The 16,056-nt window shown below is 40.3% G+C and overlaps 1 protein-coding gene across 2 annotated transcripts in view; it reads right to left on the bottom strand.

The window, feature by feature from the left end:
- Positions 1–13,147, bottom strand: part of flt4 (fms related receptor tyrosine kinase 4) — a 49,364-nt gene extending 36,217 nt beyond the window's left edge. For both annotated transcript variants that reach the window (XM_079669089.1, XM_079669090.1), the window contains exon 1: positions 12,785–13,147. In XM_079669089.1, coding sequence (XP_079525215.1) covers positions 12,785–12,842 — 58 coding nt within the window. In that variant the 5' untranslated portion in view covers positions 12,843–13,147. The remainder of the gene's footprint in view (positions 1–12,784) is intronic.
- Between the last annotated feature and the right edge of the window lie 2,909 nt (positions 13,148–16,056).

Raw genomic sequence — 16,056 nt, 5'->3', positions numbered from 1 at the left:
AGATCAAACACTCTTATGAATGTCTGTACTCCCATTTGATGTAGATGTATTGATAATATGTACAGTATAAATGTAAATGTTTAATCAGTTTAATGCAGACTAATGTACATGTCTTGTGCTGTCGGAGTGACTCTGCCGGTTGCCTGGCAACCTCACCGTATCGACAACACTAGGGATTACGTTTTTTTTGTTGGGATTAGACAAACGAGATAAACAACGTGTTAATTAGAGAGCTTTAGGGGTGCTGTTAGTTCAATCCACAGATTTGACACATCAAAGTCTGTTTATAGGTGTTAGGGAGAACTACTTCAGATGTGAAGAAAGTTTTATAAGTCCTTTTGTGTCTCAAGTGGAGGCTGCGCAGAGTCTGATAAAAAATAAAACACTCTCATGCTCAAGGGGTGATGTTCCCATCGTTAGCAGAAATGTTTGGAGAGATTTGGATAATTTAACAGATTTGGTTTGCCAATTAAGTTAAAGAAATGCGTATGACAATTTTACACAGACACTATCCGTTCAATGAATTAGTTCCCAATTTGAGTAACCCTTTATGTTCCTTGTGCATTAATGAGGTTCATTACATGTCAGCCAACATTGCCAGATGATCTCAGGATTTTAAGTGGTTTATATCTTTGTTGTGAGTATCTTTGAAAGGTAAGAACAATGTGTGTAATAAAGAATTCTATGCTGCATCAACCTTTGTCATTTCTTCTTATTATTGGCTTTTTTCATCTCATCTGTGTCTATCATATATTGAACTATAGTGCTTTATTGTCACAGGTGTTGAACGTCTTTCTTACAATATATTGATCACATTGCAAATATATGTTTGGATCTCCGCTGGGGATTACAACTTTGTCAACAAAACCAGATAGCATTATGTGTTTCTGTCTTTGCTCGGATAGTAAAAGTGATCATAATGCAAATATAGAACCATGAATGTGAACCAGGACAGCTGATATCGTCATTCTGACAGAAAACAAACACACAACACTAAAGTGGGAAGTTTTGGTCAGTCCATGAATCATTCCTAGCTTGACTCCCAGCAGGGTATTCCTTCCTTACCCTCACATAGATCTTTAACTCCAGAGGAGAAGCAATGTTTTCCCAACATATTGTCTCAGCTCAGATGTGAAACCGCGACCAGCTTCAAGCCCAACGCCACAACACAGCTTCTTCCTCACACCTGAAATACAGTGAAGCTACACTAGGCTGTGTAACATAAACACACACAGAGGTCGACACAGAGTCCTCCAAGAGCTACGGACAAGGGGAAAGTGTGAAAGCAAATTCCTCTCAGAATAGCTTACATCTTCACTATTATTGGAACAGCACATTTCCTTCACACGCTCAAGGAGGAGAACGAGAGCGATCATACAGATAAGCGCTGGAACACAACTTCTATAAAGTTCTCTTCCTGTATAGACTGAAGACCCAACTTGGGAGGTTTTTAATTTCTGCATAGCATTACAATTCCAGCTATAGCGACGCCTTGAACTACAGCGTACACTACACTTGTCCGTACCATTTACTAAGTGCTGCGTACAGTATGCCGCGCAGTTCTTTTTGCGTGCTGCCATTTTTTTTTTGTCTTGAACACTATTATATGACAGATGTGTTCTTATAATCAGTTTATTATCCGCTCAGTTAAATGGAACCTTGATTGAGTTTGTACAAAACAACATGCCGTATCATGCAGTGGAAATGCTTTTGAAAGATAAAATGGTTATTTTGTATAATCTAAGGACTCATCTCCCAGACAAGGCACTATTAAGATAAAGTCTGTTCAACAGTTAATACATATTATTATGGGAACATATAAAAGAAAACAGTGTTGTGACAGGGTTTTCCTCCCGAGAGACGTGCAGAGTGATGAATTCTGCGCTAAATCGCTTCAGTCTCCATGATGGATGCTTCCCTCACAATCAGTGCAGAGATCTCACTCTGACAGACAGGATGCAAATTGTAAATGTTTTTAAAATGCCATGATTGACTGGCATGCCCTGAGAGACAACACATCAAGATTCTGGAGGTGTATGGTGGGAGGGAAGCTGAAAAAAGATGTAGTTGCTATTAAGGGAAGATTTCAGCTCCTGTTATTTGAAATGCTTAAGTATAACAAGATGGATCTATCACAGCACGCCAAGAGTGTCTCACAACGGAGGGCAGAAGAAAGACATTACACACACACAGAGAGTCCAGCTAAAAGCTCTTTGTAGCCACAGATCATTCAAACTAATGCAATGCATGACAAATGTCCTCTGGGTTTGAGGCTAATGTGCGCCACATTACTTATCAGGACTTTAGATCTCCTATATATCGCTTGTCATTCTAAGTGACTCTCTCATAATTGCCGAAGGAGGTGCTGGAAAGTCAGAAGTTAATATGTGCTGGGTTGCATATGGCTGCTGGCCAAAAGCTCGCTGCTGTTTGGAAACTTCAGATTGATGAGAGGTTTGGGGCGTGGGCCTTTCTAAACCCTAATGTAGATGACTCTCACCCATGATGCTCCAGGAGCTCCTTCCCTCCCATATTACACAATAATGAAAAGCTGTTGTGCCAAATGTCAGAGTCTTCCATATGGATGCTCTGTATAATGTTTACACCACGTTTTCAAACTGTGAGACACCAGATATGAAGGCATGTCGCCCTGTCAGCAGAATTTAGGGTTTGTGAAAATATATAATCCCATTAGCAATCGTTTGCACTTGTCAAATATAATTAAAAGCACACGTTGCACCGATGTACAGCTATGTAAGGGAATGCCAAGGAAAACCAAACAAATCAATTCTTGCAAGTTCATGGCCGATAGCATATCTAAACACATTTTCCTGCTCTGACCTTTCATGCTGCGTTTCTTGACAGATTGTTATGACTGTTATCACTCAGTTCGCTCATTTATCTTAGTATGCGTTCAACAGCTCTCCACGAATGGTGCAAGCCTTTTTAGCTGCAGGACTGTCAGCACAAACCAAATGTGGAGGTGGAGAGTGAGTAAGAGCTGCGGCTGTTACACTTCTGTACTCAGACCTGCAGCATTAAAATCAAAGTGAGTACACGGTAAGTGTAGTTACCTCAGATAAAATGTTACAGTTCATTGTCGTGATGAAACTAAACAGACTTTAATTCTTTCACTTACGAGTTATGTTTTCGGCTCATTTCATGATCAGGTTTGTCCGTCAGCAGAATAACGGAAACCTCCTGAATCTTGGATCCTGCTTGAGTTGTGTAATAGATCACAGTGAACATATTGCCTGCATTATCTTTGTCAGTGTTTTGTTTTCCTTGCAAAATGAAGATTGATTTGAAAAGCGTGTTTATCTTGGACAAAAATAAATGTAGAGTCAATGTTTAAAATAGCACAACATAGGCTGGTATAAAAAGTCTGATAATAGTTTTTTTAATAACAGACGGCAATGGATAAAGGGTCAGAAAACCAATTGAATGTTATGCCAATTGGTTTGCAGTAATGTGATGTGTATTTGTTGAAAATGACTGTTATTCTGAGGCTAACAACATCTGACGGATCAACATGTATCCATTTGAAATTATTGCTGGCTTGAAATACTGGACAATTGGCTTGTTGGCAACACCCGTACTAATGTGAACATGGGGCAGAGAGCCAAAAGAATATTTGAGCTTGGTTCCCCACTTTTTCCCATGCATTCCAGCTGGTGGTGCAGAGATAAGCGGCAGCTTTGGGTGATTAAGTCCATCCAACAAAAAGCAACATCACATTTGAACCTACAAAGATAATACTCAATATTTACAAAGTTATCTCTCTTGCTCTGTCATACTATGATTACACAGGGCATAAACACACACTTTAAGATGTTTAAAATCCTTCACACAGATACACTGTGCATTAATGGCTCTCTTGTAGCCATTGTGTTTAAAGATCTTGAAATTACAATTATGCAATCCCTATAAACCTTGAGATTTAGCTCATTGTGAACGCAATGGCTGACACTTTCACCGATTGTAAAAGATAATTCAGTAATTATCAAGATATTTATTTTTGAAATGAACTTTTCATTGGCATTCGTTTGACAAAGTTATTTCTCAGAAAACACTCATTCTGTCCTTGTAAAAACTTGACATTGCTAACAGCAACTTCTCTGTTAATGTGAGAGGTAGTAATGTGTGTACCCTGCACTGGCTCCAGCTCGATCTGCCAGGCAAATATGAAGTTTGAGTGGTCTAAAAAAACATTTCACACTGATCTTTCTTCATTATAGCATTACAATAATTACATGGAGTGGTTGTGTGCTTTGGTAGGTAAAATGTAGTTCATATAAGGATGAGGGGGTAAAGAGGGTTTAGCCATGCAAACCATGTGACAGCGATGATAAAGAGATGGCTACATTGGACACATGGGTTCACACAGATGTCTTTAAGACTTGTTCGCTGTTGTATGCCTCTATCATGATAGACGTGCCAGATGTATATGTGACATAAGTGCCAGAAGTTCTGTTCCCTGTGTCTGACCACTCTGCATGTGCATCACGCTGCACTTTGATGTGTCGGCTCCACATGCCTAGTTGACAGGCAGAAAGGAGGTGTGACTCGCTACTTGTCAATTGAAGTGTTCAAACAGAATGCCAGAGGAACATCAGAAGTACCTCTTTATATATACTTTGGTCTGAATGTCCAGAATACAGAGAAGTGCAGACTGCTGCAACAATTCAGTGCTGTAAAACATGGCAAAGATTTAAGAGAAAGGCCAAAAAGACAAAAGGTTAACCCAAATTGTTTTCGGATTATTGTAACCTCCTGCAAAATAAGTGCAGATGCAACCCAAATCTGACATTTCCATGCTTACATTTGGCATTTAAACTGCAAAATGAGTCAATATAGCCCCAGAATTAAAGGTCTAAAATGACATCTTGTGATTTAAATTGTTTTATTTTGTCACTAGAAGTTATGCAATATATGAAGATGTGTACCACTGTATGAACAGTATGGCTGCAATTAATGATTATGTTAGTTAACGATTCATTTTGTTCACGATTAATCATACATCAAAATAGATTGTCATTATTTTTCAGTTGATATACCAATGTCTGCAGCTCTTCAACATATTTGCAGCCAGAGCCAGCAGGCAGATGTTCAAGGTTCAAGGTTCTTTATTTAGCCATACGAACATAGCTACAGTGTAGTTATGCCGATGACAATCTTGTGTCACAGGCTTCTCCAACAGTGCAACACAAAACACATGTTACAATCGGACTGAAGCCGGCTAGCCATTTCTCTTTGTTTCCTGTCTTTATGCTAAGCTAAGCTAATGTGCTACTGGCTTTAGGTCCATATCTACTCCACAGATATGAGATTGGTCTTTGTCTTATCCAACCCCCGGAAAGAACATGATTGCATTTTTTTTTTTTTTAAACAAAAAACAATGAACTACTGCAGCCTATTCTTTCTAAAATGCAGTAGAATCACAAAAATCAAACGAGTTTTCGATCAACATCGTCCCTTGCTTGGTGATGTCTAGACAAGTGTCTGGTTGAACAGAGAGTGTATGAAATGTTTCAAACAACAACACACCAGCGATCGATTCTCAAGCAAGAAACAGCGATTTTCAAGTAAACGTATCTCTGCATTTACAGAGGCAATCATATTTTTTTTTCATGAATGTAATACATGGTTGTTTTGACAGATGTTGGGGTTGGTGTAAAATGAAAGGTCTAATTGCTCAAGTAGAGGGAAGTACATTTGTATCTGTGTATGTACACTCATCTTATCCTTTGCTGACCTCTGTTCATGGCTCATACTGTCGGGAAGTAGTGAAGCTGAACTTACCAGCCTATGGAGGCCACCTGCTGACTAAAGATAAATCATATAAATCATACACACACACACACACACACACACACACACACACACACACACACACACACACACACACACACACACACACACACACACACACACACACACACACACACACACACACACACACACACACACACACACACACACACACACCAATGAAGATACCAAGCTGTCACCAGGCACTTTAAGCCATTAAAACATGTACAGAACCTCTGAAAGCAGACAGATAGGAGGCAGTCAGGAGTTGAGAGCATGAAAGGCATGAACACGAAGGCTCCTCTCTCCACGCGTACGGCACACAGGACACATTAAAGCTTTGTGTGAAAAGGCAGCGCAATGTTTTTCATTTGGAGCAAATTTCCTGTTTTCTTTATCATGTTCACGCTGCTCCCACTTCCTTTTTTCATTGACGGTGAAGGAGATGTTGCCGTTAGTTTTTCCTCGCTCCACTGTAGTTTTGTCTCTGATCAGTCATGTGACAGGAACAGGAAGGAGGAACCTTGCGCAAACAAATAACATTTCTCTCAGTCTCATTTTGGCAGAAAGGATGCGACCTAGAAGGCTATAAAAAACAGATGTAGGTTTTCACAGAAGTAGAAATTGTAAGGTGCTTTTGCTATTGGTTTATAAATGACTGAAAGAGCTGTTGAAATGTTTCCATGGACACAGCTTTGACTTCCCTTCCCTCAGGGATAAACACACTTAAACTAAACGAGAAATGAATTGTACTTTTATTTGAAGAGAAACATGTAGGTGACAGTAAGCTCCAGTCATTTCAGTGACACAGTATCTGGCAAGCGGCCAAGGCTGGGGAACTCTGAAATAGCCCTGAATGTCCGGTGACGGACGAGAGGCCATACAGGCCATGGAGCAGACCTGCACTCTGGATGTGGAGTCAGCCGGCCTCAGGCTATAACACACTCCCTCTTTCTCTCTCCCTGAATGAAATAAAGTCCACTTCCTCTGTCATCTGGACACAAGGCCAGGCCATAGGCAGGCGACAGACTGACTGGCAGCACAGCTTTGATTTCATTGTTACTACGGAGGACGGTGACATCCACTGCGTCCCTGTCCTCTCCACTATAGTGGGAGTTAGGCCTTTCCAACATCCTGCCAGAGGAGGGTTGCAAAATTAAGGATGCAACGACAAGCCATCTGGTCCAGCTTCCTATGTGTTAAACCTCTGTCCCAGACCAAATCTTCCTGTACCTGCCTCACAGGCACACCGGACAACTAAAACTCTTCCTCTGTGGCAACCCAATCTTTCGCATGTCATCATTTTTATCTTTGAGAAATTGTTTCCCCTGCTGAGCAGTGTGGTAAATGGTTTGCCCTGGCTTTTAACAATGACGATGTTGTTGTGACACACCAATTACGTATGGCACTACTTCTATTCTTTGATTGTATTTACTTTTACTATTTTATCTGTTTTATTGTGTTGCATTGTTGGAAGACCTAAGATTTTCATCTACATAATTGCACTGTAGCCATGTACGAATGACAGCAAAAGCCTTGAATCTTGAATTACGTCTCTTTTATTACAAGCAAATGCCAAAGGTTAGCACAGTCCACGCCTGCTGTGATGGTTTTTAAGCTCCTGAGATTCATGCTGCGACTGTTCAGAGGTCAAGCTTTGAGGAGCCCCATTACTGTGCTTGTTACCTAATTCCTGGAGATTCAGGCCATAAACAAGTCTGTGCTGCCGCGTCAGATGTCCCTGTGAGCTAAATCACGGTGGCCTCTTAAGTTGCAGAAAACAAGGTCAAAGTAAGGAGTGCCGGGTCAACACTTATGGTGCTGAAGGCCTAAAGGGAGGGAAGCTGGCAATTTCCTCAGGCTTTGCCAAAGGACTCTTTCCCATGAACATCAAGCAACCTTCAATAACAAGCCAAAAGGCATAAGTGACCACCGAAATGCTACAGAGACTTCTATGTCACAACCCTATAGACACACATCTGCCTGGGGCCGAGTGGCAATTTGAACGTAATTGTTGTGGCTCTCGTTAAACTGATAAGTGCTATAAATGATGCTTGTTTCTAAGCAACGCAAGCACTTTGGAGTGTTGTAATATCAGTGCAACAAGATCAAGTTTCTACCTTCGTAGTGTGGAGTGATCACCCAACAAAGGCAAGAGATGCCACAACACACAGTCCCTCTAGAGTTACTTTCAATAAATATATTTTCACCACAGGTTCTGAATTCAACATAACTGGCCTTTCAATAGCATGTCAAGAGAACTTTTTAAGTCAACACCAAGGAAATAATTTGAAGCTGTGAATACATAACTCCTAGTAATTTTGGACAGCCTCATTTGTAGATTAACCCACCTCCCTGTCTAATGAAATCCGACTAGTACTTTCTTGTCAAGATTTAAAAGGAATAGGAACATGTGCAGCAGTCCTTGTGATCATTTTGTGTAACAACTAACAGCGGCACTGACATATAAATGATTAAATCTTTGTGCAAACTCTCACCAAATCATGGATGTGCTCATTCAGTCATTGAGGTATGGCTGAGTTACTCATTACATTCATTTCGGAATGCCTTTGTGCTCTACAAGCTGCAGTATGAAACTCAGGCCAGTGTGAAAATGATAGAACTGACAGAGACAGACAATCAATAGGTTAAACCTCATCGGCATGGTAATTATTCCAAGTGTGGGAGAGTGTTCTAAGAATGCTAATAAACTTGTACTTTGTTGGAGGAGAGCGGCAGCTGCTGTCTGAAAAAGTGAGCCTTTATCTCATATTTAAATTGTATCATGTCCCCCCCCCTGTCAATGATGGCCAACTTTCCAGCCCGCCTTTGAGTGTGGCCAACGACGCCAAACAAATCATTTTCTTTCTAGCATAACTCAGCCTTAAGTTTGGCATGATGTACTTTGGCATATCAGCAGTTTAAGATACATTAGCATGCTAAGATGCTCACAATGACAATGCTAACATGCAAGTGTTTTGCAGGGATGATGTTAACAATTATTTACTTACATGTTGTGTGTAAGCATGGTTTGATTTGCTTTCTGTCAGTAAACATAACATCCAGCTGCGGCTGTTGGGAATGTCATGTATTCATTCACAAACAAAGTAGAGGACACATTTTGACCTGATAGATTAAAAGTTAGTGAATCGAGTTTTCATAATGCATCCCAAGAGAAACAGGAATGTCTGTGCCAATTCCATAGCATGCATCCAATAATTGGCAAGTAATTTAACCCTCCTGTTATCCTTGGGGTCAATTTGACTCTATTCAATGTTTAACGTATCTAAAAAAAATGGTTCACATTATATTTTTTGTTTAGTATTTCATGACTTTTCCTAATTTAGTGAGGACTAATTGGTAAATGTCCTGTACACACTTTGTACGCATCAATTTGACCCCAGGCTGTTTTATTAATATAAAACATATAAACATTTCAATATTTTACACATATTTGTGTTGATTGTGTAGGACGATATTGAGGTGACTATTACATGCAAATGTATCATTGTAAAACAAAACTACCCTCTGCTTTAGTTATTGGTCCTTTAACAACATCAAAAAGATCTTAATTTAACATTTTATTTCAATCAGTGAGATTTTATGGTGATTTATATATTGTTTGACACTCACATATTAATTCTGGATGTATAAAGGTCTCTGTGGGGAGGAAGGTTGGGGTAATGTTTTATTTAAATCGTTATTTATGTGGTCAACTAAGATACCACATTTCATATTGTTATTCAACCAAAAGCCAACAATCTAAACCTTATGGTGGCACAAGAGAAAAGGATAAACAAAAGTAGTGGACTCAACCCCTGTGAGAACATGAAGGTAGGTACAACATTTCACGACAATCCACGCAGTAATAGACCAAAGTGAAGCGACTAACAGACACACTTTTCCACTCATAGTGCCATGCAGCTAGCAGGCAGCTACTGTAGCATGGCTAATATCTGGGCACAGAAAACTTGCAGGGGTCAAAAATATGAAAACAAAAATACCACAGATGGTTTGAATCAACCATATAACACCAACTGACACATATTTGGCTTTTGCTGCAGATTCCTGGTGTTGAAAGAGCTTATCTCTCAGCTCTAGTCAAGTTTATGGTTGTGTTTTTTTGCATGATGAGAAAGTGAGTGACCAGGCATCCAAATAAATGCCCAAGGGGGGCCCCGCTACTTCATGGCAGTGATAAGTGAGGCACCGGACTCCTTATTTATTTGGATTTTACTGCTTCCCACACGGGTCAGCAGCAGCATTCCTCTCATCCGAGCTGATATCCAGCTGATAGAACCGGGACAGGAACCGAGGTTCCGCTCTTCGGAGTCCTGAGGTTGAATCCTGAGATCAGCGCTGAGGATAGGGGGATATTGTTGGCTATAATAACTCAACCTCTATAAGTGGACGACTAGAATAATACCCAGAATTGAGACTCAGATTTCGGGGATGATCTGATCAAGCGGAGGTATGCGTACAGAAAACACTGTGCTAAAAGCAATATCAACACATAATGCACCCAAGACACAGAGAAAGCCAAAGATCATCCAGCTCTAGAGCTCAGCTTTAGAAGAAGGGAAAATGGTTCACTGCATTCATGTGTGACTGGGAAGATTTTCAATAGCCAATTATACTGCAACAAAAACAAGGAAATTAAAGAGGAGATGAATCAATCAGTGATTAACAATTCATTTCAAAAGTATCTTGTGCCAGCTGAGCTGCACCAAGATGTCTTTCTTATTATGAGACAGAATTTCTGTGGCTGTTTAATAAATGTTTTGGAATCACCGTAATTCAAACCAGAGGCAGCGTGACAGGAAGATGGTAGCAAATTGCTCCGGGTGAAATCTTCAAGCTTCATAAATGCAGCTGCTGTGTAAATGATACCCCCCAACCCCACACACACACTCTCTTTCCACCGACAATGAAAATGAATTCTGGGTTCAGGTTTGCAATCCACTCTCCCTCAATCTCCCCCTCTGATCATAATGATGCTTGCACGAAATTCTGACTCAGTAGTTTCATTTTAATGTCACACATTAGTTTTTCGTTTGGGGGTTAAAAGGGTTAGGAAAATCCTTCAGAGTAAAGACGTGAGATGTGATTTGAATTCCACGGGAGATCATTTTTTATGACGATAATTAATCCTTTTGAAACAAGATTTTAAAAGAGGGCCTTGTATATTTAATAAACCATTCTAAAAAGCAGAAGAGACACTAGTTCAATTGTTGCATTCAAGGTCCATCTTCTGAATCTTGGAGTGTGTTCATGCTCTGCAAATTAAACTGACTGAAAAGAAACATTTTTTATTAAAATTGAAATAGCCATTGTTTCAGCACTACATTCAACCCTCAAATAAGGCTGTGTGGTGCTGGGCAAAATTCATCAGGACATGGCCTCTTTCTGTCACACCTCTGTCTTAATGGGGAATGCAACCTCACAGGTACATACTGTGAGATCTTAATTAATGAATCTGTTATGAAGCTGGACGTTGTTTCTGTCTCCAGGATACTTCTGGGATATTGTGCTTCTCCTTAGTGTGTTCAACATTGACTGAGAAAGATTGGGGCCCTTCATGGTTGAGCTACCCGGGCTGCCAATAAGTCTCTCTACAGATAACAATCGCTAATAGGCACATCAGCTCTGTGTGACAACAGACATTTCAAACAGAGCTTTACTAAGGTACACATTGTGGATGAATTAGAAACCATTATGTGAATGTTTAATGAGTTTTGACTTGGTGTTGAATACTTCAAAAGTTACAGCCATAAAAGGTCATAAGGTGATAAATGATGAGAAATTCAGAATATATTTGGTGCTCATTAATAAATAAAATATTACTTTTCCTGAGGGCAGCAATTATTCCTCATTCACAGAGTTTATCTGTTCCTTCAAATGTACGTGATCCACCCAAGGAAGCTTGAGGAGATAGAGAACATCCCTCCACCCTGGAGTCAAAATGTACCATATGGCGCCTCTCACAAAATATTCCCTGTTCTTTATGAACAGCTGTTCCCCAGCTATCAGTGATGAACAACTCAAACATACACATTCAGTCACTGGGAAAAACAGTGTCAGCCATACTCCCAGATAACAACATTTATCAGAGGGCCCTGTATCTGCTATGAAATATTACAATAAAAACAATGTGCGTTAGTCTCAGCTGTGAATGTTCTAGCAACACAAGTGACTACAAAGCACATTTGGAGGCAGATCACGCTGACAATAACCCCAAATGTCTCCAAACGAGTTGGTTTGTACTGGATACAAGTGACTTTCTCTCAGATAATACTGTTTTAACCATTTTAGATTACATCAAGACACCACTCTGGGAGATTTTAAGGGACCTTCACATGTCAGTCCAGCCAGCTCTCCTCCCACTCTGCCTCTTACCTACTACTGTACAAAAAAAGCCCTTACTCATAAGTTAAGTCATTCAAAGTCATCATAACAGATATGATCTATTATTTGTTTCTCATTGTGAGTTTAGTATCAACAATTAACAGCTGCATCTGTATCCAACACAACAACAGCATGCCTCCCTCTAGTGCCTATCTGGATGTAGACTTGGAGACTCCCACTGGGCTCCTTATTAATTCAGTCCCATATGGAGAGGCAAACTTTCAATCATGTAGGAGTGATAAATGATAATGCAATGTGTGTGCACTAGGACTGAGGGGATTGAAAGCAGGCAAACGCGAATGCATTCCCTGTTTCTGATTGAATATAATTCATGAGTTATAACATGTTGAAATGTCCCACTGCGTTTTAAATGTATAAAAGAGGAGGAAATCAGAAAAGTTCAGGATCTACATGCTTCAGATTGACACCGCAGTTTAACGTGGATAAAACGCTTAGGCTAGAAATAAAACTTAATTAAGCTCAGAAAGAACATGTATCGAAAGTCAGTGTCAACAGTCAGCTCATAAAAGTTAAGCGCTCAAAACTTTTAAGGTAAAAGTTTCCTCACCTGAGGCATATGCTATTCCAATCAAAGTCCGACAGAAAAGCGTAACATCTGTCTTCATCTCCAGATCTCCGGTCCAGGAGCGCAGAAGCTTGCGCGGTGTTTCTTAAAAAGTCGTTAGTTTGCCTGCTGGTGGACACAGTGGAGATGGGGTGTGAATGAATGTCCATGGATGGAGGGAAAACTCAGGTGAACCTCGGCCAACCGATGCCTGTCTGTAGGCTACTGTGCACACAGAGCTCAGCCCAAATGCTGAGGAAAAAGAAAGAACTATTCTAACCCCGTTTTGTCCAAAGGATGCACAAGGCACTGAATGGGATTTACAACGATTTCCCTTCCCTTGCTCGTCACTGGAGCGCATGCACACCCACCCATCCATTTCATAAAACAAGGGGAATAGGAGGTGTGTGTGTGTATGGGGGGGGGGGGGGGGGGTGGGTGGGTCCCGAACATCCATGACACATTTCGCTCCCTGCTGGATCCCATTCATTTCATCCACTGTGTTAAAGACCTTTAGGCAGTGGTGGAATGTAGAACTTCCATTGTATGCAACGTTATACTTTTACTAAACTACACCAACGATAGACATATATACTCCAATTCATTACATGTATCTGACCTCTTAAAATAGCTTTTAGATTACATTTTTTTCATCCCCTCCCCGTCCAGTTACAACCATGGATCAACACATTTTCTGAGCTTTCCTGACAGGAAGGATGAAGTGTTCCTTTTAGAAATAAATCTCCTTCTTAGGTAAAAAAAAATACATTTTGAAGCCCCCTTGGATTAGCTTGAAAACGCATCGTCAGAAAGCTGTAAACAGGGCTGTTTTTTTCTCTGAGTTTAGGAAAAGTTAACTTTTTTAGAGATACTTGGTTTTAACAGGACGGTGGCACTGCAACATAATGTTAATCTCACAGAATATGATCCTACCCATTACCCAACAATATATAAAGAGTTAGCACAACCTTAAACAACTACAGTGTAAAACATAGAAATCAAGGCAGCAGTAATCCTAATTCAAAGACATCATAAGTAAATATCTGATAGGGAATTTTTTCTGCATATTATGTTTGATTACTTAGGATATTTGCTGATCAAACATTACCTAGATAAGGTTTAAAATGCGGGGCTTTTACTTGTAGTGTCTCGTATTCCTACTAGTATTTACTCAAGTAAAGTATCTGAATACTAACAGTGAATAGATAATTACAGGACGCATTATACACTAACTTCCAAGTTAACAGAATGCATGACTCTGTACGGGAGCTGTAATGTGTTGCTTATGTGCAGACTGTGTGCAATACATTCATTTTCATTTCATGGACCTTTCAAACCACTTAAATACCTCCTGACAGCCATTCAAAAGCTCAGCAGATAATCCTAATGCCATCAGAAATTCCCATAAAGCCACCACAGGAGTACAGCAGTGTCATCGAGGAAGTTAACAAAACATCAGCCTCTGCAGGAATATTAAAGACTCTGTCAGGGTTCTTTCTCCTCTGGTCGCCGGTCTTTAATCCACACGATAATACTTCTCTTAAAGCTTCTGACCCCATAATGTCAATACAATATTATCTGTTGGGGTCAAATGTCTGCCGTTAATTTGATGTAGCAAAAGTTATCTTTTCTTTCTTTCAGAGCTTAGTGAACCACAGCTGAGCAGAGGTGCCTTTGGAGCAGCTCATTATAAGAGTATGTAATTATTATTTAATGATGACTCCAATGAGTTCTTCAGGTCTTGTCCAAGTCCTGTTAACCCACACATTCATCCATCCTCCCCAGCAGTCCTTGGAGCATAAATGAAGATCATGTAGAGCAAAGCAAAAGTGAGCTGCTTTCAGCACTGTTTTATTTTACAAAGAGGGTTTTTGAAAATTGGAAATCTATGTACCAAGTACACTTAAGATGGAAATAAAAAGTCAATGTGACACAATAGGAGTGAACTTGACTGATCTAGCCCTCACACACAGTTAGAATTTTGGATGCAGCTGTGTGATTAATTCATAACTTTTCGGATGCAGCAACAGCTTCAAGGTCCAATCGAACCTCTTGTGGAGCCACAGAGGAACCAGCATGCACATTCAAGCCAATATAATCAGTCAGCTCTGCTTTCAAACACCATGTGCTGTAAAATCAATAGTCTGCTGTTATCTCCTCTTGGAAATCCATTACAACGATAATAACGCTAGCTGACTCGAGACTCATTCCTAACTGTGTCTTAAGAACTGTTGAATACCAGTCCATCAATCAAACAGCAGCTGTCAATAAGTAAAAACATTTCTTTCCCAATATGATTATGTTGTTATTCTTAATGATTTCCAAGCCGCGGAGACCCGGAGATCAGGCTTTTGTGGAATAACAGGGAGTCGAGGGATCGTTGGGTGTTATTGTGGGCATCAGTTTCCTCCCGGATCCCTTACGGCCATCCACCTCTCTGACCTTAAAACACAATGTTGTGATTGAATGGTTGTAATTAAAATGTTCTCCTGGTTTCAGCCCCGCAGCGCCCTCAGTTTCAGAGGAACATAAACACGCTAAATCGTGTTGATAGCCTAACAAAGCTATGTCCAGGGAGTTACCAAATCTCACCATGGATGTAGAACGGATAATGTCAGTAACCAATGAAAACACTTGAGTGTAACAATACACTGCACACATAAGCATCCAGGCAAACCATTCAGACTAACAAAAGGCCTTGTGTAGTTTTGTATGATTGCCCCTGCTGTGTCCAAAAAACGTTTTAATATATAATACTGCTGGCTCCTGAGAGACAACTGTGGACCCAAAGACCCGTCCTTGAAGTGCCAGCACTCCATCCGGCCCATCCTGAGGTCAGGAAACACATTACAGATCCACACGTTACTATCATAGGAAGGAAGTGGAGCGCGCATTCAACAGCTTGCTCTCTCACTGAAGTCCATGCCCATGGGCCTGTGCATGGCTTTGCACTCTGCCAAGCTGTTGTGAGTTGGCTGATAGAGAGGGTTTTTGTTTTGTTTTCGTTACGAGTAAGACAGCGGAACAGCGGCTATGCAAAGTTGTTCGACTAAAAGAAGGAGCAGTAAATAATTGATCAACTTATTATTTATTAAAGGTCCCCTATTATACTGTTTTTCATCAATATATTATAGGTCTCAGATATATACAAAACATGTCTCTGAAGTGTTTGGCTTGAAATACCAAACAGATCATGCATTGCAGCATCCCATAATCCCCTCTGTTTCAGCCCTGTTTCAAAAGTGCTGATTCTCTGTCTGTTACTTTAAGGCCCT

The sequence above is a fragment of the Notothenia rossii genome (assembly GCF_949606895.1).
Source record: "Notothenia rossii genome assembly, chromosome: 3".
In the NCBI taxonomy this organism is placed as follows: Eukaryota; Metazoa; Chordata; class Actinopteri; order Perciformes; family Nototheniidae; genus Notothenia; species Notothenia rossii.
This window is presented reverse-complemented; position numbering and strand designations above follow the sequence as displayed.